Raw genomic sequence first — 26,666 nt, forward strand, 5'->3', positions numbered from 1 at the left:
ATTTGTTTATAGCCAGTTTCTGGATTGCGAAGAGAAATATCATTTCTGCCCCTCTCCCCTTTTTTTGCAAACCAATAGAAAACAACATGGAGAATAAGCAGCAGTAAACACCCATCTTCATTGAAATGAGGAAACACTCATATCTGGAACCATAATACTGTATAAAAAAAAAGGGGCTTTCAGATTAGGGAAAACTACCAGTGGGAAGACACAGAGGTGGCTAGGGGCTTTGGATTTCATGGGTGGACTGGACAGAGTACGGAGTTCTCCCAAGGAGATGTCACAGCCTTGGCTTGAAGCAAGGTCGGGGAGCACAGACCAAGAACAACAATCTGTCAGCAGTGAGCGGGCTCAAACAGCTGAAAAACATAGGCGTGCCATCTTTGCCCACTATATGTAGGTGGGTGAAGGAGAAACTGGGGAAAACAAGCAGCCTCCAGCTTCTATGTCTGCTAAAGAGGAATAAAAACATCACCACGCACCAAAACTTCCATTAGGTTGTTTCACTGGGAGAAGGGCCACTTACAACCTTCACAGGGTATTGGTGAGGTTTCTGGAGATAACAAGCTCAAGAGGCTTAACCAGGTCATTTTCCTGGTCCTTGGCCTCTTATAATATAGCTCAGGAATAATACCCCTTTTCTCAGTTCAAGGATGCACAGCATTAATAAGGAATCAGCATAGGACCTATGCAAACATGTTGCATTTATAAAGGAATGTCACACATATACACAGAAAGGTCATATCAAAGCAGGTAAAAATTAAGACAACATATTTCTCCAAAAACCACTCTGACATCTTATAACACCAGAAATATACACACACTTCAAACCTAGGAAAGCATCCTACGAAACTGCTCTGACCAATATGGTAGCCACTAATACCTGAAATATGGAGTAACCAAGTAATAAATTTTTAAATTTAAAACTGATACTCATTTCAGTTATTGGAAAACTTTTAAGCACATTTAGACCAACATGGGTATGTAAATTTACTTTGCAAATTTAGATTTTATGAAATCTAAACATGGATTAAGTATTATCAGTAAAACTTTAGTGTCTCAACTGAGATATGCAAACCAGACAGACTTAGTTTGATAAGAATGAAAAATATCTTACTGAAATAATATCTCCAATATATTGAGTTAAATATATTAAAATTAATTTTACCTGTTTTTTAGTGTGGCTACTAGATCTTAAATTACATGTGACTTGCATATGTCTATCAGACACCATTGCTATAGAAAAAAAAGCACCAGCATGCAAAGTAAATGTACATGCACTATCCAAAGTAGGAAAAAGAGAACTCCCAAACCAAAACCTGTAAACAAAGTAAATGCATGTCCACAGAGGAATGGTATAATACATATACATAACATTCTGTGGGGCATGATGAACCAGGACACCAAACATTGAGAATGGGGGGAAAACATGCAAATATATTTTCCTAAAATAAAGCCTGAAGACTGCAAGGGCACATTGAGCTCCAAGGAAAATTGATACAAATAATGAGAAATATTTTAGTATATCATACTTCAGGGATAAACAGTCCTCTGGACATTTGGCCTCCTCCTTCACCACCACAAAAAACAAAACACACAAAAAACTCCAACTATTTACACATAGAGTTTTCTTTTAAATTACTCTTTTACACAAACAGAAGGAAAAATAGAAACAAAATAAATTACTTAAGGTATTTCAAAACCTTTTTCACATTCAGTGTCTATTTCTTGACTTGGTAATTAATATTTGTGTTTTCTCACAGCATGTGGCCTTCATGCTATTAAGAGCAGTGGCAATGGGCATTTCATTAAAGAGCACACCACCATTGTCTCTGGAATTTTTTTCTTAGACACTGACACCCATTCTTCAAGTTGGATACTGATGCCATCCTGGTCAATGAAATTATCAACGCAAGGTTTTCAGAGCTCAACCAGGCCTTTTTTTCCTCACCTCCTTCTTACACGGCTTTTGATTGAAGAGTAGCTGCTTTGTCACCAGGAATACATTACCAAATGTGCACATGGCCTACCCTTATGGCCTACAACAGGATGGCTCCTTGAAGGGAGACATGGATATCATATACCCTTATGGTGTATCATATTACTTCTGCAAAATATTCACTATCCCTCCCTATGACAGGATAATTTAACTGTGGTGACTGACATCGTGCCTGTCACAGGACTTGTTTTGGCTAATGGAATGTCATGGAAGTAAAGGGTATCATTTCCAAGAGGAAGATGAAAGAGCCATCATGTGGTTCCCACCTTTCTTTTTCCTCTTAAGACCAACATGCCCCACTTAGAGGCTGCTCCTTTAGACTGGGTCCTGAAGCAATATGGATTACAACCAACATGGATCGTTACAAACATGTGAGTGAAAAATAAATCTGTAAGCCACTGAGGTTTTTGGGTTCTTTGTTTCTGCAGTGTAATTTATGCTTAAACTGACTGACTGATAGAACTCTTAAGCAGAATGGATTTAAACCCTGGTTTTGGTATGGTCCACGTGTTCTCCTCAAGGACTCTTGATTTCTGCAGGACTTCCTGAGGGTAGTCAATGAGTTGGTGATTGATGACTAGTTTTCCCTTATGTGAGATTCAAGTTCAGGCTATTTCAGGTAAGCCAAGGTATATGCAGAGTGTACCTCACCTGAGATGTGCTTAAACTGAGTCACCCTGGACTACTTAGTGGACACTAAGTGGGTGTGGGTGAGTCAGAGCCCAGTTGTTGGGAGCTGCCATTTATAGCTGTATTCTGGTGAAATGCCTTGCAAACATTAAAGTCAGAAAATCCCATTGAGACTGGAAACAACAACACCTCACTTTGGGACATCATAGCGGTTCTCAATGGGGAAGGGGCTGGTGGGGAGGGAAGGGGAGGAGGAAGATGTTGTAGCTCTGAAGGTCCACTCTTGTTTTCCTTCATTCCTTGCAATTAAAGCTGATTCCATGATGGAAGTATCAATCTGTGGACAATAGCTTTTTTTTTTTTTTTCTCTCCAAAGTAGAAAATTTAGCATCTGTACTTAGAGTTCCACTGGAGAAGTGGCTGACCTCAAAATGTATTAGGGATCCCACTGCAGTTAAAAGTTGATGGATTCAACAACATGCAGCAGCCCTTCAAAGAATACAGACCGTGGTTTCCTCCTGGGATGACTTCACCAGGACCCTTGGCAACAGTGCTGGTGGAAAGTGGAAAGAAACAGTTACATGAGATGGCAGAAACAGTAGGTGAGCAGACAATGACATTAAAAATAGTTCAGGGCAGGAAGCTGATTTTCTCGCTCACGTTCTGGTTAGGGTGGATTAAAGGACAGAGACACTGGGGAATTTGCTTTGGCTCCTATATTCTGGGTGTCCTCAAGAACTTTCCCTATTTCCTCCATAACAAGCAAAGATAGGATAGAATCAATCCTTATAAAACACTTGCACATTAAGGATGGCACCTTGGGTGGGAACATTGATTTTGCAAATAGAAACTGTGCAGGGTGGGGGTGGCGGGCATGGGTCACTGGTAGTTTCTCATTCACCACAGACGATCATTGTGTTGTCTGGACAGCCTGGATCCCCTTGAAGGGGAGCCAGCAGAGGGTAGCAGTTAAGGGCATAGGCTTAGCAGGCAGATCAACCTGAATTTTGTATCTCACTTGTGCTTGTGCTAGTTTTGCTGGAGTAGACATAGCTTCCCTAAGCCTTAATTTTACGGAACGAAAAAAAAAAGTGCCCAACTTATACAGTGGTTGCAAGGTTTAAGTGAGCTAATTCATACAAAGTACCTAACACACAGCTGGGTGCATATTAAATGCTTGAGTAGCACTAGCTAGTGTTATAGTTGCTAGTCTTATCTGAGAAAAGTCAGAGTGAAAGGTGGTTAGAATCACTGCATAAGTTCTTACTTTTAAATAGTCATAAAGTTATAAAATTAAGTGGATGGGTGAGTGGAGATTGCGCCATTGCACTCCAGCCTGGGTGACAGAGCGAGACTCCGTCTCAAAAAAAAAAAAAAAAATAAGTGGATGGGCTATTTAGGTCTGATTTGATTATTAATGGAGTATAAAGAAATTATAATCAAGAATACAATACCTGCTCAACAGACTTTGGCAACAAGATATCACCTTGGTTGTGTTTCCAGGGAAACTGGAGTTGAAGGCATTCTCTAAAATGTGGTGGCAGTTGATGTCCACAGGAGTGCTGGAGAGTATGCCTAGAAGCGGAACAGAGTCCCATTTATTTTATTATTTATTTTTTAGTTTTATTTATGTATTTATATATTCATTTATTTGAGACAGAGTCTTGCTCTTTTGCCCAGGCTAGAGTGCAGTGGCATGATCTCGGCTCACTGCAACCTCCGCCTCCCGGGTTTAAGCGATCAAGTGCATCAGCCTCCCAAGTAGCTGGGATTACAGGTGCGTGCCCAGCTAATTTTTGTATTTTTCGTGGAGATGCAGTTTCGCCATGTTGGTCAGGCTGGTCTCAAACTCCTGACATCAGGTGACCCGCCCGCCTTGGCCTCCCAATGTGCTGGGATTACAGGCATGAGCCACTGCACCTGGCCCCATTTATTTCATTAATTAAGGAAGTCACTGAACCCTCATTCTGTTCTTAGCTTCTCCACCACACTGCACACATTTAACTTTACAATGTGCTTAAGAGCAGCTCTGACTCTCTTCTGTGGACTTATTTCTGTGGCAGTGTGTGCTGCACATGCAAGCTGGAGGCACTGCCTGTCCTGAAAGCTGCCATTCATCCTGTGGGCACCGGGACACAAAGGACAGGGTGCAGTACCTGCGATGCAGGCTGTCATGAAGCAGGCCACTGTCCCCGCAATCAGAGCTCTCACTGCTCCCGAGGCGATATCACGCTTTCTGGAAGGAGCCATGGATGCTGGGAAACATGGAAGGAGGGATGTGAGATCAATGCTGAAGTATTGAGTAAAACTCTTAGCCTCTGAAAATTGTTCTGGGGCTGGGCTCAGGTCAGCTGACTTTTTTTTTTTTTTTGCTTTAACTTAGCTGGGAAATTCAAGATTCAAGAACTTAGTAATAAACTCCACATACAGAGAAATTCTCTGCTGTGGGAAGAAGGGAAGAGGCTTGTTTGCCAAAAGGCTCACTCTCCACAGAAGAAACACCTCCTAAGTTTCATCCAAAGGGCTGTTTATTGAGGTCATGGCAAGGCAAAAGAGTGGCAGAGGCATAGACTAAGGAGATGATGTGCAACTCAACTGTCACCATCTACTTCTATGCCCGTGGCAGACACCACTGAGAAATCACAGCATTCTCCCACTGGACTTCCAATGGCTCTCAGAATCCTTCTCCAGGTGCCCATCATAAACCTATTGGCATTGGCATGCAAGGTGAAGCCTACAGGTCACCCCTGGGCTGGGAGAAGCACCTGTATGTTTGAGAAAATTTTTTCTGAGGTCAGTTTGGGTGTGCAAGGGAAAACTATATTGCAGACTAGAGATAAAAAAAATAGACCCCAGAGGACTCATGACTGTTGCAAAGGCCTTTGTTTTTTCTGACATAACATTACAGAGCAAAATGGAGATCCAAGTATGTCTATGGCACATCTGTGTTGTTGAAGAATGTTATTTTCACTTACTGAGTCCGCCGATCACGATTCCTAGGGACCCGATATTGGCAAAACCACAGAGAGCATAAGTGGCGATTATCTCAGAACGAATCTGTAAGCAAGCATAAACATGTATGTATACACAATCTGATCTGGCTTAATAAATCTGACATCCAACTGGGCTTCATTTTGACCATAAATTCAATATTGACAAATAAATGCACAGTCTATGGTATCAAATACCCATTACTTCCTAGACCCCTTTTACCATCTCCACTTGAATTTTGTGGGAAAATGGAAGGGGGCTGTGTGGACTCAGTGACTCTCTACAAAGGACTTACAGTTGGTAGCCTTGGCTTCTACAAATGCTGCTTCCTGGTCAATAATACCTTCTGACATTCCATATGACCTGGCCATCTGCTACAGTGTGCCAGGGACAGGACTAGTTGCTGGAGATACAAAATTGGTCCCAGAAAATATTCACATTACATTTACTTGAAAAAGGACTTATTCAGACTATATAAAGAACTGTTATAACTCAATAAGATGACCAACAGCCAAGGAAAAATGGATAGAGATTTAGATACTTCACAAAAGCTATGCAAATAACCAAAAAGTACATGAAAAGATGTTCAACATTATTGATCACCAGGGAAATGCAAAATAAAGCCACAATGAGATACTACTATACCTTCACTAAAATTAAAAAAACTGACAATACGAAGTGTTGACAAGGATGTGAAGTGACTAGAACTTTTATACATTGCTGGTGGGAATGTAAAATGACACAGTCTATTTGTGAAACAGTATGGAAGTTTCTTCTTAAGTTTACATGCTCTGCCTGAGTGACCCAGCAATTTTTCTAGGAGAAACAAAAACACATGCCACAAATAGATTATACATAAATATTTATGGCAGCTTTATTAAATAGCCTCATGGTGGAAACAACTTGAATGTCATTCAGTAGGCAAATGGATAAACAATTGTGGATACCCATAAAATGAAATGCTGCTTTGCAATAAAAAGGAAATACATGCAACGACATGAATGCAAGTGAGCACATGTATATGAAATTCTAGGGCTGGGTGCGGTGGCTCACGCCTGTAATCCCAACACTTTGGGAGGCTGAGGAGGGTAGATCACTTGAGGTCAGGAGTTCAAGACCATCCTGGCCAACATGGTGAAACCCTGCCTCTACTAAAAAATACAAAAAAAAAAAAATTAGCCAGCCATGATGGTGTGTGCCTATAATCCCAGCTACTCGGGAGGCTGAGGCAGGAGAATCACTTGAACCCGGGAGGCAGAGGTTGCAGTGAGCTGAGATCGCACCATTGCACTACAGCCTGGGCGACAGAGTGAGACTCCATTTCAAAAATAAAAATAAAAGAAATTCTAGAATATGCAAAAATAATTTACAGTGAAAGAATGGATATTGGTTGCCTGGGACTAGGTCTTTGGATGGGGATGGGAGTGGGGTTGTTGACTACAAATGGCCATGAGGAAAACTTTTTTTTTTTTTTTAAAGGTGTGATGGAGATATTCTATATGTTGATTATAGTTGTGGTTACACAGGTGACATCAAAACTGAGCTTTAATTTGGTATATAAATTATAATTCAGTGAAAAGGATATAATTTAAAAATAATTATGTTAGTAAAAAGGAAATTCTCAGCTATCACAGGAGCTTCGTTATAGTCTGGCCATGGTGTGTGCACCACAACTCTGACCACTCCTTGGGAATGTTAGGATGCCCAGTTGGAAGTAGGAGAAGGAACATCCCTTTCATGGGGCAGTCAGAGAGGATGGAAGATGAATTCGTGAAAGGAAGATGGCCGAATAGGAACAGCTCCGGTCTCCAGCTCCCAGCCCCAGCGACACAGAAGACGGGTGATTTCTGCATTTCTGCTTGAGGTACCGGTTTCATCTCACTAGGGAGTGCCTAACAGTGGGTGCAGGACAGTCGGTGAAGCGCACTGTGCGCGAGCCGAAGCAGGGCGAGGCATTGCCTCACTCGGGAAGCGCAAGGGGTCAGGGAGTTCCCTTTCCTAGTCAAAGAAAGGGGAAACAGACGGCACCTGGAATATCGGGTCAGTCCCACCCCAATACTGCGCTTTCCCAACGGGCCTGGAAAACGGCACACTAGGAGATTGTGTCCCGCACCTGGCTCAGAGGGTCCTATGCCCACGGAGTCTCGCTGATTGCTAGCACAGCAGTCTGAGATCAAGCTGCAAGGCGGCAGCGAGGCTGGGGGAGGGGCGCCCGCCATTGCCCAGGCTTGCTTAGGTAAACAAAGCAGCCAGGAAGCTCGAACTGGGTGGAGCCCACCATAGCTCAAGGAGGCCTGCCTGCCTCTGTAGGCTCCACCTCTGGGGGCAGGGCACAGACAAACAAAAACTCAGCAAAGAACCTCCACAGACTTAAATGCCCCTGTCTGACTGACAGCTTTGAAGAGAGTAGTGGTTCTCCCAGCACGCAGCTGGAGATCTGAGAACAGACAGACTGCCTCCTAAAGTGGGTCCCTCACCCCTGAGCAGCCTAACTGGGAGGCACCCCCCCAGTAGGGACAGACTGACACCTCATTCAACCGGGTACTCCTCTGAGACAAAACTTTCAGACGAACTATCAGACAGCTGAATTTGTGGTCTCACGAAAATCCGCTGTTCTGCAGCCACCGCTGCTGACACCCAGCCAAACAGGGTCTGGAGTGGACCTCTAGTAAACTCCAACAGACCTGCAGCTGAGGGTCCTGTCTGGTAGAAGGAAAACTAACAAACAGAAAGGACATCCACACCAAAAACTCATCTGTACATCACCATCATCAAAGACAAAAAGTAGATAAAACCACAAAGATGGGGAAAAAACAGAGCAGAAAAACTGGAAACTCTAAAAAACAGAGCACCTCTCCTCCTCCAAAGGAACGCAGTTCCTCACCAGCAACGGAACAAAGCTGGATGGAGGATGACTTTGATGAGTTGAGAGAAGAAGGCTTCAGACGATCAAACTACTCTGAGCTACGAGAGGAAATTCAAAACAATAGCAAAGAAGTTAAAAACTTTGAAAAAATATTAGAAGAATGGATAACTAGAATAACCAATGGAGAGAAGGGCTTAAAGGAGCTGATGGAGCTGAAAGCCAAGTTTCGAGAACTATGCGAAGATTGCAGAAGCCTCAGTAGCAGATGCGATCAACTGGAAGAAAGGGTATCACTGATGGAAGATGAAATGAATGAAATGAAGAGAGAAGGGAAGTTTAGAGAAAAAAGAATAAAAAGAAATGAACAAAGCCTCCAAGAAATTTGGGACTATGTGAAAAGACCAAACCTACGTCTGATTGGTGTACCTGAAAATGATGGGGAGAATGGAACCAAGTTGGAAAACACTCTGCAAGATATTATCCAGGAGAACTTCCCCAATCTAGCAGGGCAGGCCAGCATTCAGATTCAGGAAATACAGAGAACGCCACAAAGATACTCCTCGAGAAGGGCAACTCCAAGACACATAATTGTCAGATTCACCAAAGTTGAAATGAAGGAAAAAATGTTAAGGGCAGCCAGAGAGAAAGGTCGGGTTACCCACAAAGGGAAGCCCATCAGACTAACAGCTGATCTCTCGGCAGAAACTCTACAAGCCAGAAGAGAGTGGGGGCCGATATTCAACATTCTTAAAGAAAAGAATTTTCAACCCAGAATTTGCTATCCCGCCAAACTAAGCTTCATAAGTGAAGGAGAAATAAAATACTTTACAGACAAGCAAACGCTGAGTGATTTTGTCACCACCAGGCCTGCCCTAAAAGAGCTCCTGAAGGAAGCACTAAACATGGAAAGGAACAACCGGTACCAGCGACTGCAAAAACATGCCAAATTGTAAAGACCAGCAAGGCTAGGAAGAAACAATAGCAACTAACGAGCAAAATAACCAACTAACATCATAATGACAGGATCAGATTCACACATAACAATATTAACGTTAAATGTAAATGGGCTAAATGCTCCAATCAAAAGACACAGACTGGCAAACTGGATAAGGAGTCAGGACCCATCAGTGTGCTGTATTCAGGAAACCCATCTCACGTGCAGAGACACACATAGACTCAAAATAAAGGGATGGAGGAAGATCTATCAAGCAAATGGAAAACAAAAAAAGGCAGGGGTTGCAATCCTAGTCTCTGATAAAATAGACTTTAAACCAACAAAGATCAAAAGAGACAAAGAAGGCCATTACATAATGGTAAAGGGATCAATTCAACAAGAAGAGCTAACTATCCTAAATATATATGCACCCAACACAGGAGCACCCAGATTCATAAAGCAAGTCCTCAGTGACCTACAAAGGGACTTAAACTCCCACACGATAATAATGGGAGATTTTAACACCCCACTGTCAGCATTAGACAGATCAACGAGACAGAAAGTTAACAAGGATATCCAGGAATTGAACTCAGCTCTACATAAAGTGGACCTAATAGACATCTACAGAACTCTCCACCCCAAGTCAACAGAATATACATTTTTTTCAGCACCACACCACACCTATTCCAAAATTGACCACATAGTTGGAAGTAAAGCTCTCCTCAGCAAATGTAAAAGAACAGAAATTATAACAAACTGTCTCTCAGACCACAGTGCAATCAAACTAGAACTCAGGATTAAGAAACTCACTCAAAACCGCTCAACTACATGGAAACTGAACAACCTGCTCCTGAATGACTATTGGGTACATAATGAAATGAAGGCAGAAATAAAGATGTTCTTTGAAACCAACGAGAACAAAGACACAACATACCAGAATCTCTGGGACACATTCAAAGCAGTGTGTAGAGGGAAATTTATAGCACTAACTGCCCACAAGAGAAAGCAGGAAAGATCCAAAATTGACACCCTAACATCACAATTAAAAGAACTAGAAAAGCAAGAGCAAACACATTCAAAAGCTAGCAGAAGGCTAGAAATAACTAAAATCAGAGCAGAACTGAAGGAAATAGAGACACAAAAAACCCTTCAAAAAATTAATGAATCCAGGAGCTGGTTTTTTGAAAAGATCAACAAAATTGATGGACCGCTAGCAAGACTAATAAAGAAGAAAAGAGAGAAGAACCAAATAGATGCAATAAAAAACGAAAAAGGGGATATCACCACCGATCCCACAGAAATACAATCTACCATCAGAGAATACTACAAACACCTCTATGCAAATAAACTAGAAAATCTAGAAGAAATGGATAAATTCCTCGACAAATACACCCTCCCAAGACTAAACCAGGAAGAAGTTGAATCTCTGAATAGACCAATAACAGGTTCTGAAATTGTGGCAATAATCAATAGCTTACCAACCAAAAAGAGTCCAGGACCTGATGGATTCACAGCTGAATTCTACCAGAGGTACAAGGAGGAACTGCTACCATTCCTTCTGAAACTATTCCAATCAATAGAAAAAGAGGGAATCCTCCCTAACACATTTTATGAAGCCAGCATCGTCCTGATACCAAAACCTGGCAGAGACATAACCAAAAAAGAGAATTTCAGACCAATATCCTTGATGAACATTGATGCAAAAATCCTCAATAAAATACTGGCAAACCGAATCCAGCAGCACATCAAAAAGCTTATCCACCATGATCAAGTAGGCTTCATCCCTGGGATGCAAGGCTGGTTCAACACATGCAAATCAATAAATGTAATCCAGCATATAAACAGAACCAAAGACAAAAACCACATGATTATCTTAATAGATGCAGAAAAGGCCTTTGACAAAATTCAACAACCCTTCATGCTAAAAACTCTCAATAAATTAGGTATTGATGGGACGTATCTCAAAATAATAAGAGCTATCTATGACAAACCCACAGCCAATATCATACTGAATGGGCAAAAACTGGAAGCATTCCCTCTGAAAACTGGCACAAGACAGGGATGCCCTCTCTCACCGCTCCTATTCAACATAGTGCTGGAAGTTCTGGCCAGAGCAATCAGGCAGGAGAAGGAAATAAAGGGTATTCAACTAGGAAAAGAGGAAGTCAAATTGTCCCTGTTTGCAGATGACATGATTGTATATCTAGAAAACCCCATTGTCTTAGCCCAAAATCTCCTTAAGCTGATTAGCAACTTCAGCAAAGTCTCAGGATACAAAATTAATGTACAAAAATCACAAGCATTCTTGTACACCAATAACAGACAAACAGAGAGCCAAATCATGAGTGAACTCCCATTCACAATTGCTTCAAAGAGAATAAAATACCTAGGAATCCAACTTACAAGGGATGTGAAGGACCTCTTCAAGGAGAACTACAAACCACTGCTCAATGAAATAAAAGAGGATACAAACAAATGGAAGTACATTCCATGCTCATGGGTTGGAAGAATCAATATTGTGAAAATGGCCATACTGCCCAAGGTAATTTATAGATTCAATGCCATCCCCATCAAGCTACCAATGACTTTCTTCACAGAATTGGAAAAAACTACTTTAAAGTTCATATGGAACCAAAAAAGAGCCCGCATCGCCAAGTCAATCCTAAGCCAAAAGAACAAAGCTGGAGGCATCACGCTACCTGACTTTAAACTATACTACAAGGCTACAGTAACCAAAACAGCGTGGTACTGGTACCACAACAGAGACATAGATCAATGGAACAGAACAGAGCCCTCAGAAATGATGCCGCATAGCTACAACTATCTGATCTTTGACAAACCTGACAAAAACAAGAAATGGGGAAAGGATTCCCTATTTAATAAATGGTGCTGGGAAAACTGGCTAGCCATATGTAGAAAGCTGCAACTGGATCCCTTCCTTACACCTTATACAAAAATTAATTCAAGATAGATTAAAGACTTATATGTTAGACCTAAAACCATTAAAATCCTACAAGAAAACCTAGGCAATACCATTCAGGACATAGGCGTGGGCAAGGACTTCATGTCTAAAACACCAAAAGCAATGGCAACAAAAGCCAAAATTGACAAATGGGATCTCATTAAACTAAAGAGCTTCTGCACAGCAAAAGAAACTATCATCAGAGTGAACAGGCAACCTACAGAATGGGAGAAAATTTTTGCAACTTACTCATCTGACAAAGGGCTAATATCCAGAATCTACAATGAACTCAAACAAATTTACAAGAAAAAAACAAACAACCCCATCAAAAAGTGGGCAGAGGACATGAACAGACACTTCTCAAAAGAAGACATTTATGCAGCCAAAAAACACATGAAGAAATGCTCATCATCACTGGCCATCAGAGAAATGCAAATCAAAACCACAGTGAGATACCATCTCACACCAGTTAGAATGGCCATCATTAAAAAATCAGGAAACAATAGGTGCTGGAGAGGATGTGGAGAAATAGGAACACTTTTACACTGTTGGTGGGACTGTAAACTAGTTCAACCATTGTGGAAGTCAGTGTGGCGATTCCTCAGGGATCTCGAACTAGAAATACCATTTGACCCAGCCATCCCATTACTGGGTATATACCCAAAGGACTATAAATCATGCTGCTATAAAGACACATGCACACGTATGTTTATTGCAGCACTATTCACAATAGCAAAGAGTTGGAACCAACCCAAATGTCCAACAACGATAGACTGGATTAAGAAAATGTGGCACATATACACCATGGAATACTATGCAGCCATAAAAAATGATGAGTTCGTGTCCTTTGTAGGGACATGGATGAAACTGGAAAACATCATTCTCAGTAAACTATCGCAAAAACAAAAAACCAAACACCGCATGTTCTCACTCATAGGTGGGAATTGAACAATGAGAACTCATGGACACAGGAAGGGGAACATCACACTCCGGGGACTGTTGTGGGGTTGGGGGAGGGGGGAGGGACAGCATTAGGAGATACACCTAATGCTAAATGATGAGTTAATGGGTGCAGGAAATCAACATGGCACATGGATACATATGTAACAAACCTGCACATTGTGCACATGTACCCTAAAACCCTAAAGTATAATAAAAAAAAAAATTATGGAAAAAAAAAAAAAAAAAATCGTGAAAGCATGGGTGTGGCCCTGTGACTCAAGAGATGCTGCTTAGGCCAGACAATTTTTCCTCAGTTTGAGGACTGACTATAGGAGGCTCAGAAGATTCCGTGTACTCTATTGTTCACCAGAGGCACACCCAGTCTGACAAAGGTACCCATGTGACTGAAGCAATACTTTTGCAATATTCTCAAAACTCTGTGATTTTGTTCAAAGAACAAACCGAGCAATGCTACACTCATTCAAGACTCAAGTGGCCATGGTAAGATTTTTGTTGATTCCAAGGCCCCTCTTCTCTCTCACGGTTTCTGAGAACTCTCCTTTGTTGATATTTTCCATCAGCGCGCATATAGCCGGCAGGAAAAAAATATTTCAAGTAGGTATGCAGTCTACCCTTCCTGGAAAAGCTGTCCTTGTTCCCCACTTTTATTCTAGTGCTTTTCATTTGGTTCAGGTGGCTTCAAAACCAGGCATGCTTATTAAGAGATTGTGGGGAGAAAGATGACATAAAGAGCTTGAAACTCCTCTTTCCCCTTTCCAGGGATAAGTGGGAAGGGGATACACAGATGTGGCCATGATGGGTTTTAGAAGAGAAAAAGGAGGCTGGAATAATTCCACATTGACTTTGCCCACAAATGTGCAAGACGATGTGATGAAAAGAGTTGCACCGTACTAGGAAGATATTAATAACACACCTCAAAGCTCTCTTTGTGTCTGCACAGGCAAAGATGCCATACGTACAGGATGGTCATTTTAACACTATCTCTGACAGTGAAAAAACGGATAACTGCTTATCAGCATGGGACTAGTTAAGATGAATTATGATGTGCTATACAATAGAATACTATGTCACAGGCACTGATATGGAAAGGTACCTGAGACACATTATTAAGTGCAAAGGACAAGGTTAAAAACAGTGAGTATACATTCTAGGGAGAAGAGCTCCAGAGAAATAAGAAGGATGCCTTACTTTTTCCTTTATCTTATTTTTAGACCTTTTGAATTCTATACGATGGTATGTGTTACATGTAAACAAATGAATGAAAACAGGCAAAGTATTATCTTTAGGAAAGAGGAAGTGATGGAATAAAGGGCTTATCGTAGGGGCATGGGGGCTGCATAGTATTCTCCCTCTTATCTCAGATGGAGGTCGGCATGGGCATAATTCACTGGGGTTTTGCCTCACGGACCCACATGGTACATTCTGTTCTGTGGCCCCTTTTCCAGGAGACTGTTGGGATGCCCTTCTCCACTTCTAGGTTGTGAGCAAAAATTGCTGGGACTCATCTGCATTTTGTTGATTGCAAATCAGAAATTTGGAGAAACAAAATGCCTTTCCCATCATGACTCCACAATAGCAGAGGCCACTGAGCTCCTGTTTCCAAATGTTCTCTCTCTGCCTGCCTTTGGTTGGGCTCACCCCTAAACTCAATCAGCTCTACTGTTCTGTCTCTACCCTCGTAATAACCTTTCCACAAAATTGCTTCGTGCTGCCAGAACACAGAGCCCGGTTTGCTCATTAACAAAGCGATTCTCTCCTGGCAACTGGCAATTGAGGATAGAAAACATTTCACTTAATTTAGCCTATTGTTTACTTTTGGCAGGGAAACAAACTGGTTTTGGTGGCATCTAAACAATGAGGATAATTGGCCAAGCTTTACTGGGAGGTTAGTTGAAGAATGAACATGCGAGAACAGGGAAATCTACAGAGCCCCGTGCTCACGTCAGATGTGTGGGTCAAAATGCCCCAGCTGTAAAATATAAATCAGTGCTCCCCAGGAGGGGGCTGTTACACTGGTGTGCTCTGTGGGAGTAAATCTGCAGGCTTGTTCTTTGGGAAGCTGGGAAGGATGGTAGTGTTGTTTGTGGGTGAGCAGACTCAGAACCTTAGGCAGGCTGCTTTTCCTCTCCTTTCATTTTTAAACCAAATACATGCCTGAGACATTAATTCCAAATGGATTGTTTCAGTGAGTACTAGGGGTGCTCAGGAATGTTCACCATTTCCTTGAGTTTCCAGTGTGACAATTCTGTTCTCCAGGGGAGAAAGTTGCAAACTCGACTACAAACATGACCTCACCTGAGTTCCTCATCCCACCAAAGGCCAGGTAGATGTGAATGCCTCCTTGCAGGCTATTGACCAGAAGTCCTGACGTAATTATGGGTGCTTGTCTCAAGGCTTTCAGATCACACACTCTGAGCCTTTTCTCTCCCTCATCCATGTGGAGAGCAGTGATGATCTACACTATCTCTCGAGGATGTCCAGGCATTATGTTACTTTTAGACAGTTTCTCAGAGCTCACAGAATCCATTAAGTTCGAAGGGAGAGTGCTTTATGATCACTAGACTGTCAGCTGCTAGACTATGAGGGCAGGGGCCCCATGACTTGCTCAGTGCTATGGCCTCAGTACTCAGCACATTGCACATAAAAGGCATTCAACAAATTTTGGTTGATTAGATTGCAGTCCCAGCTCACGCGACTCTGGGGCTGTGTCCACAGTCCTTAAAAGTAAATGATTACAATGGCAATGATTAGCTGTGTCTACACACTCACACACACACACTCTAATCCAACATAACTGAAAGTTCGGAAGTGCTATGTACATTATGAGCTCCATGAGCAATGGATTTTAGGTTGTTTGGCTCTCTAATCTATCCCAGGTGCCTGGCATAGTGCTTGACACACAGAGGCATAAGTAATAGACGAATGCAGATAGGTGATGAAGAGAGGTGCTGAGAGATTAAAATATTTACTCACTGATATATATTGCTGCACACCGTCTACAAATTTGGGTCCACCTTCTTTCCTCAAGTGGATCCATTTCGAGAGGTGCTCATAAGCCACAAATTCATTGAAGAAGGTCTTATAACCTATGAGGCGGGCAACCATAAAGCTGTCCTGCCATTCCACTCCCATCATGAAGGAAAAGGGCATGAAGATGTAGGAGCAGATTAGCTACAGAAACCAAAAGTAGACACTTGATTAGAATAGTGATTTGCTTTCAGTTTTGCCTTCTCGGTGACAACACTGTTCCTGACCCCTCTGTCTCCTTTAGGCATAGAAATTCCTTCTTCCCTTGCCCATCTTTACCCATCAGGAATTAGGGCTAGAAATCGGTCATTTGAAGGACGCTGGATTCTTGGGGAAGAGGCCAGGAGAGACTGACTGTCGTTGTGGGGAAGGAGGGGGATAGGAGACAGAGAAAAGGTGGGTGGGAAGTTGGGGGATGCATGAGAAGCTTCTACAGTGTGGAAGAGTCCACTGAGGTTGTTAGGGTGGGCTGTTTACAAATCTATTTTAATTTTAAACAAAGATAGGCAGAAACAAAACAGAGGGCAGGGGCGTGATGTGATATACCTCAAAACTCAGCTGTGGGTAGTCAAACATGTTTCCAAACCAGGACAGGGCTGAATTCATAAAAGACAGCAGGGCCAGGAAGGCAATCAGATTCACAGCGATGTTGGCCACCAGGGAGATGGAGGAGGATGCTCCCTGTGTTGCAGCTTCTAGAAGATTCCCTGAATCACTTTATCAAGAAATAGCAATTCCAGAATTACCAAGGAGTTGTCAGGGGATGGACACCATTGGTGCAGAAGTAGCATAATCAGAGCTTAGATGACAGACAAACTCTAAGGCCCCTGCCTTGCTCAAAATACTCACCTGAATCCCATGACATCATGAAGTGGGCATATAAGTATTTAACCATGTTTGTTCTTGTTTGTAAAGAGATAGGGTCTTGTTCTGTGTCTCAGGCTGGAGTAAAGTGGTGCGATCATAGCTCATTGGAGCCTCCAACTCCTGGGCTCAAGTGATCCTCCTTCCTCAGCCTCCTGAATAGCTGGGACTACGGGTGTGTGCCACCATGCTTGGCTAATATATATATATATATTTTTAAGAGACAGGGTCATGCTACATGGCACAGGCTGGTCTTGAACTTCTGGGCTTAAGCGGCGATCCTCTTACCTTAGCCTCCAGAGTCTCTGGGTAACTTATATTACTTTTTAAATTTGGGGACATTTATAATAAAAAATTGGAAAATGATAAAAAATTACAAGTTTAAAAATGATTTTTATTACAAGTAGCTGCCAGAGAATAGTTATAAAATACAAATAGTATAAAAACTAATGATTCAAAACCAACAACAAACCAATGATCCAAGGAAGCCTGTAAATCCATCACCTCATTTAAAAATGGAGTGCCACCATCACTTTGAATCCCCCTGTGTACTCTTCTTTGATCTCATCCTCCCCTCTAATCTCAGAGGTATCTATCTTCCTAAAATTCACTCATCATCCCCTTTCTATACAGTTTTCCTGCATGTCTGTATCTCTAAAAAATACATCGTGTGTCTGGGTGCAGTGGCTCACACCCTATAATCCCAGCACTTTGGGAAGCCGAGGCAGGTAGATTGCTTGAGCCCGGGAGTTTGAAACCAGTCTGGATAACATGGCGAAATACTGTCTCTACAAAAAGTACAAAAATTAGCTGGGTGTGGTGGTGCGTGCCTGTAGTCCTAGCTACTCAAGGGGCTGAGGTGGGAGGATCACTTGAGCTCAGCCTGGGTGACAGAGTGAGACCCTGTCAAAACAAACAAAAAAACAACATTGTGCAAGTCTGCACACCGAGTAACTTTATAAGTGGAATTACGCTGTATTCTTTGGCAACTTGCTTTTTCGCTCATGGTTGACTTTATCTGCGTACAAGTATGGGTGAATTTCAGACACATGTTGGTTGCTGATGAATTCTGTTATTTAATGAAATACTCTTGAACATCCTAAATCCCTTAGTCTTTTCCACTGTTCTTCTTTCTTTTTCACAGAGCAAAAGAAAAGGAACCAGCTTTCTTATAAGAGGAACCTCCAGAAATGGTCATCCTATGGCTTTCTGTCTAAACCAAGGCTCCATAAACACTCTGCTGTATTTCTAAAGAAATATCTTTACAACAGACAGATATGGAAATGTATTGACATTAGGTATTTAGAGAGGTTTATGTCAAGTATTAAACAAGATTTTAGCCAAGTCCCAGCACTTTGGGGGGCTGAGGCAGGAGGATCCCTTGAGCCCAGGAACTGGAGATCAGCCTGGGCAACATAGTGAGACCCTGTTTCTAAAAAACTTTAAAAATTAGCTGAGAGTGGTGGTGCATGCCTGTAGTATCAGCTACTTAAGAGGCTGAGGTGGGAGGATAACTTGAGCCTGGGAGGTTGAGGCTGCAGTGAGCTGTGTTCATACCACTGCACCACAGCTTGAGTGACAGAGCAACTTTAAAAAAGTCTTTTTTGAGCAAGTCTCAAAAAAAGGAAATAAAATAAGACTTTTTTTGGTGAAGTCTAAATAGTCTTTGGACTAACTTTAATATCGTAATTCACTGTGCTTTCTGGTTATTGAATTTTTGCTGTACATTGAATCTGGAGTCCCCTGCCCCGGCTTGGGTAGTCATTAATTAGGTGAATGTGTCACACTTACCCACTTTCCATTTTCATGGCATTCTTGAGGGTTATTTTAGGTTTTTCTGTCTCAGGCCAAAAGAGTTTAGCAGCAGCCAATGACGCAGGTGCTGACATAACTGACGCTGTTAACAAGTGGGAGGATGGAACCTGCAATTTCAGAAGAAAGAAGGCAAACCTGGGATTAGCTTTTTTCTTGTGTTCAGAGGAAGGGTCAAAGAGCTCCACAAGGGAAGAAACAGGGCAGGGGTTGCTTCTGTGCCAGAAGACAATGTTTCTTTGGAGGTCTGGAAGAGCCACTCTAGCTCAGTGAGCCAAGTCACAGGCATCACCTTGAGAGGCTGAGGGATAAGGGAGACATTTGTGCTAATTGACCACATCCCTGGGGAGAAGCATAAAACCAAAATCTGATCGTTTCAGAAGAGAATTAATCCTGTGTTGTGGAAACTTTCAAGGAAGATTCCTCAACCTCTCTGTTGCCCTTTTGAGTATTCAGAGAGCCCCTAAAGCATGTATGTCATTACAACATTTTTTTTTTTTGAGATGGAGTCTCGCTCCATCACCCAGGAGTACAGTGGTGCAATCTTGGCTCCCTGAAACCTCGGCCTCCCTGGTCAAGCGATTCTCCTGCTTCAGCTTCTTGAGTAGCTGGGATTACAGGAGCCCACCACCACACCCAGCTAATTTTTGTATCTTTTAGTAGAGTTGGGGTTTCAACCATGTTGGCCAGGCTGGTCTTGAACACCCAACCTCAGGTGATCTGCCTGCCTCGGTCTCTCAAAGTGCTGGGATTACAGGCATGAGCCACCACGCCCAGCCTCATTACATCATTTTAGATAGGGGATGGGGAGGGGATGGGGAGTGGAGAAGGGATTCATGATTCACGTGCAGATGTGTATATTCTCCTCTCTCCATCTTCCTTTTGCTCTCCTGAGGTCCTTGGTGCCTTTACACAATCTTCATTGATCTGGTGGCCCTTTAATCTGTACACAACTTCTGTTTTCTTTATCGCAGGTCCACTCATTCCCCTTCCCACCTGCCCTCACATGATTTCTGGATTCTCTTCCACATATTTTCAGAATTCCAGGATCAGCACCTCCCTCCCTGTTCCTGTTCCCCCCGAACATTTTTGAGGCAGCATTTCTACAGTGGGGATGGCATTCCCCAGATGATCCACTCAAGCTGCTCATTCCACAGGTGTCCTTTGCCCCTTTCTTCTTGCCTCTTCCTACTAATTGGCACTCCAAGGCCTGGATGAAGACCTACAATGAAGCCCACTTATTTTGTAAGAAATCCTAGTCTACTGAGTCACACAGTGACTGGGCTGTGTTATTCAGTTTCAATATTGGGGATTGTGTCTATGTGTGGCTTGTAAGCTCTATGGGTCGGGGTGCACGCACCAGTTATAACATTCTCTAGCCTTATACTACAGACTGCCAGCTCTCAAACTTGGCTATACATTAGAATCTGAGGCGTTTTAAAAAATATTGATGCCTGCGTCTCATCCCAAGGAACTGTAGTTTAATTACTCTGAGATATGGACCTGGGCATTAGAGAATTTAAAAGCTCCCAGGTGATTCTAATGTGCAGAAAGGTTTGAGAATCACTGCTCTAGACCAGGGGTCAGAAAAGTTTTTCTGTAAAGGGCCAGAGAATAAATATTGTTGGCTTTGTGGATCACAACGACTCAGCTCTGTAGCATGAAAGCTGCCATAGGCAAATGAATAGAAGTAGTTGCTTTCCAATAATTCATTTCCAAAAACAGGAGCAATTGGGATTTGGCCCATGGGCCATAGTTTACTGACTCCCAGTCCAGATCACCCTGACTGATGTAATAGTTTTTTTTTTTTAACAGATTTAAATTTTCAACCAAAGCAACTTTATCATATGAGTGTATTTTTCTGTTTTTATTCTGCAGATAGAACTCACATTTAGGCAGCAGGTATATGAAGCCCCGAAACTCCTTGGGGTCCCTATGTTCAAATGCCAAAGCGACTGTGACCAACTTTTGCCATGTGGCAAAAAAGAGACTCTCTTGGCCTCCTTTTTCCACCAGCAATGGAAAAGAAAAGAAATAACAATAGCAAAGAAAGAAGAGGTTGATGTTTTCATAATTCCAAAACATTCTTACCCCAAAAGAAATGTATGCACCTAGGACGCTTCCAGCAATGGTAGAGAACCCGGCGGTCATGATGGCGTGGAGTTCAGACTTGGTGATGTAAGGTAAATATGGTCGGACCAGCAGTGGAGACTCTGTCTGGAGACAAAGAAGGGTGACCAGATTCCTTTTTAAATCTGTGTGGGGGCGGGGGAAGGCGTGCCAATCTACTCATAATTTTATTCTTTAAAGCAGAGAGTTTCTAAGAGTGAACCTCAGACCAGCTCTATCAGCGTCACCTGGAAACTCGTTAGAAATGCAAATTATTTCGATTTACTAAATTAGAAACTCCAAGGGTGGGGGCTAGCAATCTGTATTTTCACAAGCTTTCCGGGTGATTCCAATGCATGCTCAAATTTGAGAACCCACACCATCGACGTCTGGCTTATTTGAACTCTAGATCAGTTTCCATATGTGGTCATGTATAAATTTTGTAAAATTTGTGAGGCCAGACATAGAAGGCCTCCACCCAGCCTAGGACTGGAGTCTGTGATGACTTGGTGCACTTTTCTAAGGGCCAACTGACTCTACCCAGTGGCCTGACCTGGATGGGTGATTTCTAAGCCACTGTGGCTTCCTGTCTTCCAACTTCACCTTGACAGACCCTAAACCTGTTTCCTGATACCTCAGGGAAATAGAGACACAAGCATTAAAAACAAACAAACAAACAAACAAACAACCTCAGCAATAACAAGGACAGGTGCCTGCAGGCCCTTCTGTATTTGAGAATCAGAGACCCCTCTCTGATGGGTGGAAAGGAAGAAGCAGAACGAGTGTAGTTGTAAAGGCTTGAATCCCATTAAAGAGGACAGGCAGCCTGCGGCGTGGGGCTCTTCATAGATAATAGCTGTACTTTTAGCATATTAAGTATCAAATTGAACATCACAGAAGCTTGTGTGCAATTTTATAATTTTCTCCTCGTTATCTCTAATTGTTCTATAAGATTGAATGTGTGGAGCCTCGATTTACCGGCTAAATAGGAACCCTGTGCATGAGCCCTCTTACCCTGCAGGTAGGAGCAATCAACTCAAGATGGTGCCCTAATTAGTCCTGAGAGATTTTATGACTGTAATTATAATAATTTCAACTCCTAGGGAAGGAAGCATGGGATGGGCCCCCACGCTAAAGACTATGCTCCAGGCTAGTAAGCATAGCTTTTTTTTTGAGACAGTTTTGCTCTTGTTGCCCAGGCTGGAGTGCAATGGCATGATCTCGGCTCACCGCAACCTCTACCTCCTGGGTTCAAGCAATTCTCCTGCCTCAGCCTCCTGAGTAGCTGGGATTCCAGGCATACGCCACCATGCCCAGCTAATTTTGTGTTTTTAGTAGAGACGGGGTTTCTCCATGTTGGTCAGGCTGGTCTCAAACTCCCGACCTCAGGTGATCTGCCCACCTCGGCCTCCCAAAGTGCTGGGATTACAGGCGTGAGCCACTGCGTCCGGCCGTAAGCATAGTCTTTAGAGTAGAGGCCCATGCTTCTTGTTGGCTTACCAACAAGAAGGTTCAGCTTGCCTGGAGCAGTTGTAAGCCTGAGATTTGGTGCTATGTGTTTTTCTGAGTGACTTGATTTTTGCTTCAAATTCAGTTTCCTTGGGCAGTGGTGCTGGCAAGCATTCATACCTGGTTTTCGTGGCATGTGACTCCATTCTGCCTGAAGCTGCATATCTGGAGTGATGACGGGCTTATTACAATTTCTTACTGATCCACCCCTTAGCCATGCTGCTATTTTGAGGGACACTCCTTGGCATCCTAGTTATTTGCTTAAATGGGCTTCAGGCAAAAGAGCATTTCTCCATGTGATGGAACAGGGAGGTGAAAATTGAAGCCTAAAAGCTTATTTTTGATGAGAAGAGAAAAACCTAAAAGCATTTTTCTTCAGGCTCAGCAAAGACAGAATATTGGCCAGTTCAGACAAGCTGAGAATAAGCTCAAGTGCTTATACAGTTGCATGGTTGTTGGTGGAAAGGCTTTCTTGGTCTCCTCCATTGCCACAGGCATTATAGTTTAGAATGGGAGGCTGCCTGTTCCATGTTTGTAGCTTGGAGTTTTCGAGATAGTGAAATCCATTCAAGTGGAAGAGCTACCAGCCTCTGAAGAGTTGACCAGATACCTCACAATCACGAAATTCAGATTTATTGAGAATCTATATGAGAAGCTCTATGACTATGCTTTAATAAAATGACAACCTTCCATCCTCTTCATAAACGTTCTCAAGAACCCAATTCTACAATACCATACCCAGACTGTTAAAAGGAATTTCTCTCTCTCTCTCTCTGTGTCTCTCTCTCTCTCTCTCTCTCCCTTCTCCCTCTGGAATCTGGACATTGCCAATACTGGGGGTTTCTTATTTTGACACCATTCTCTCTACACTAAAAGAACATTGTGTTATTTTCTTATTTGGCTTTTTGGAAAGAGATGATCCATTTCAACAGATGTTTTGTTTTGTTGATATTACAACTTACTTGTCCAACAAATATATTGCCAGAAGCAACTACAGATTCAATAGGAGATGATCCCGTAGTAACTAGCATGATCCATCCAACCTAAAAGGAAGAAAGGGACAAAGTCAGCAAAGAACTTTTTGTATACCCAAAACTTCAAAGTAGGGATTAAAATCTTTAAACTGGAGTAAAATATTGAGGGCTTCAACATTTGTCAGCAAGCTAATGATGGAGCTAAAGGTAAGTTTAACTTATTGAGTCCCTAGAGCAGGCCAAGCAAATCCTCTTATTGGAGTAGTAAGTCTGAGTCATCGCATATACCTTGAACATTATACAAATCAATTTCTATAGGTCTATTGTATACAAGTAATAAATGACAATTGCTAACATGCTCATGGAAGGCTTTACTGCATTCCAGGCACTGTGTTAAGCCCTTGACAGTCCAGAAAATGCAATTAATTCTTACAATAACTCTTTGAGAGAGGTCCTATATAATCGTACTCATTTTATTAAAGAGGAAACCAAAGCACAGAACAGTTTAGTTGTTTTGTCAAAGGTCACCCATATGTAGCGGGATGTATTTGAGGTTTGGTCTTTTTTACTTAATTGAAATGAACGTGGTTTTTGGTTCCACTTTTGTACTGGCCTTTGAACTAGAGATGGTGGATGAGGACTTCCTGTTGCATTCTCTCTCCTTGCTTTTTAGTTTAGACAAGAGCATAACACTTCTGAATGTTTTGGGGTTTAAACAGAAAATTATGGGCCCTGGAGTTCTTGCTGTCATTCTGAACTCTGCTGCTACCTATATTCTGGTTCCCTCTCTCTCTTCTCTCTTTTCTCTTTCTTTTTGTACCTTTTGATTCATTTATGGGGATCAAGGAGGGCTGTGGCTGTGCCCCAAGCACTGCCTACACTGCTCTGTGCTTGTGTGTGGTGCATCCAAATTAGCTGACAGATCTCCTCGTCCTCTGATCTAACACATGAACATAGGACTCATAGAGGCTAGGGCAGCAGGAAGGACATGAACTCTTCAGCTGTGTGTGTGTGTGTGTGTGTGTGTGTGTGTGTATGTGTGTATGCATGCACACTCACACTTATGAAACTCCCTCAGGAGTGAAAAGCTGTTTCTCCTTTTTGCTTCAATTTCTCTAGCACCTCCAAAACCAGAAGTGTCTACTTTTGTAACCTCCTTAAGCAAGGTAGCATATAATTAAGGAGTAGCTTAAAAAAGAAAAAAGATAAGCACAGGGTGGATAACCAAGATGAAGGAATAACATCATTTCCTCCAGCAGTATCTGACCTCAGTTCCTCGGCCGAAGAAGTAACTGCTATAGTTTCATGAAGCTATCCAGTGGTTTGCAAATCAAAGCCCTATTAGAAGCTTCTGAGATAAAATTCCCTCCATGGACACATTTAGGATTGGGGGTTTTGAATCTAATCACTTAGGTGGTGATGGTGGATAATGGTAGGAAGAGAAAGGCACTTCGTAAATACCTGCATAAAAGGCCTTGAGGACTTTGTGCCTGAGATAATCAGCTCTACACCTGTAACCCAGCCCCTCCCAGCCCCAGTACCTTTCTAATAATCCACTGCATCAGTCCCAGGTAGTACAGCATGGACATCACAGTGCTGAAAAAAACCACGATCGGCAGGATCTGTGGGGACAGAAACAAACATGGATTAATGATAGGTCCAGTTGCACCAGCAGGTTTTATATCAGGCCTCCTCTCTGTCTCCCTTTCTCCCTCTGAAACATCATAAAAATATAGGAAACTCCTCTTGAATTTTAATCAGGCAGCTTCCCTATCTACAGTCTTTTATTCTAATTTGTCACAGGACTTGACTTTTTTCCCCTGTCTTCTATGGTGAGCTTTTTTTGCTCAAAGAAGGAATGAAGTATGGGGGGATTTGTAATACCTAGATCAATACACTGAAGGCTGTCAGAAAATATTCTTGTCCTGATGCTAAAAAGACACGGGCTTCACCACTAGTTAGCAGAGTAACCTAAGTTGAGATAAATTGTGAGCAACCTCAGAGCCTTATTCTGAGTAGCTGCAGAGATCAGGTAAGGCATGGTGGGTGCTGACACATAGTGCCTCCTACTGGATGGCAGACACACCTGACAGCAATAACTTCAGCATGTCCTGAGAATGACCCTATGGTCTAAGCATGTGTGTTTGGCGTTCCAAACTAAGGAAACTGGGAGTGGCCGATCCAAAGATTCATTCCTTATCTATAAGGAACATCTGAACCCTTGGCCCATTCCGTGGAAAGCAGGCCATACAGGGGATCCAGGCCCTTTGTTTTGGGTTAAATGAAGGTTGGGAGGTGGAGGTTGCTGGGGGAGGGTACTAAGTGAGAATGCTAAATAAACTGCCTGCCTTTTACAAACAGTAGTGGTTCTCCTGTCTAGCCTGCTGCCGCTGGACTGCCCTGCATGTGAGTCCCCTTAATAAACCCTATGTCTCATTTGCTGGCTCCAGGTCTTTTCTTTGGCCACTCAAATATGGTGCCCTCCTACTGAAGTCAATAGGGATCTGTCATGACCTCTATGCAGTAAACATTCATTCTTCTAGCTTTTAAAATAATAGTGATTTTACCTACAGATTTTCAAATTACTAAAAAGTGACTGCATTTTGGAAGCTACTTTAGTTCTGTGTTAAAGGCCATTGTATTTTCCGGCCGGGCTCGGTGGCTCACACCTGTAATCCCAGCACTTTGGGAGGCTGAGGCGGGCGGATCACCTGAGGTCAGGAGTTTGAGAGCAGCCTGGCCAACATGGCGAAACCCTGTCTCTACTAAAAATACAAAAATTAGCCAGGCGTGGTGGCGCATGCATGTAATCCCAACTACTGGGGAGGCTGAGGCAGGAGGATTGCTTGAACCTGGGAGGTGGAAGTTGCAGAGCCGAGATTGTGCCATTGCACTCCAGCCTGGGTGACAGAGCAAGAGTCCATCTCACAAAAACAAACAAACAAAAAAAATTGCATTTTCCTAGATCCTATTTTCCAGATGCTCTTTGGGTGCCTTCAATTCCGCCAGTGTTTCCACAGAGAGCA

The 26,666-nt window shown here is 42.6% G+C and overlaps 1 protein-coding gene across 1 annotated transcript in view; it reads right to left on the reverse strand.

Moving 5' to 3' along the window:
* Window positions 1-303: 303 nt before the first annotated feature.
* SLC28A3 (solute carrier family 28 member 3) overlaps window positions 304-26,666 on the reverse strand; it is a 112,081-nt gene continuing 85,718 nt past the window's right edge. Inside the window, exons 10-19 of the mRNA XM_032162654.2 lie at window positions 25,182-25,262; window positions 23,629-23,709; window positions 21,140-21,265; window positions 19,028-19,158; window positions 16,919-17,087; window positions 16,319-16,516; window positions 5,605-5,686; window positions 4,786-4,884; window positions 4,084-4,204; window positions 304-3,182 (exon numbers count right to left, since the gene is read on the reverse strand). Coding sequence (XP_032018545.1) covers window positions 3,056-3,182; window positions 4,084-4,204; window positions 4,786-4,884; window positions 5,605-5,686; window positions 16,319-16,516; window positions 16,919-17,087; window positions 19,028-19,158; window positions 21,140-21,265; window positions 23,629-23,709; window positions 25,182-25,262 — 1,215 coding nt within the window. The 3' untranslated portion in view covers window positions 304-3,055. The remainder of the gene's footprint in view (window positions 3,183-4,083; window positions 4,205-4,785; window positions 4,885-5,604; window positions 5,687-16,318; window positions 16,517-16,918; window positions 17,088-19,027; window positions 19,159-21,139; window positions 21,266-23,628; window positions 23,710-25,181; window positions 25,263-26,666) is intronic.

Source organism: Hylobates moloch, unplaced genomic scaffold, assembly GCF_009828535.3.
Source record: "Hylobates moloch isolate HMO894 unplaced genomic scaffold, HMol_V3 SCAFFOLD_10, whole genome shotgun sequence".
Classification (NCBI taxonomy): domain Eukaryota; kingdom Metazoa; phylum Chordata; class Mammalia; order Primates; family Hylobatidae; genus Hylobates; species Hylobates moloch.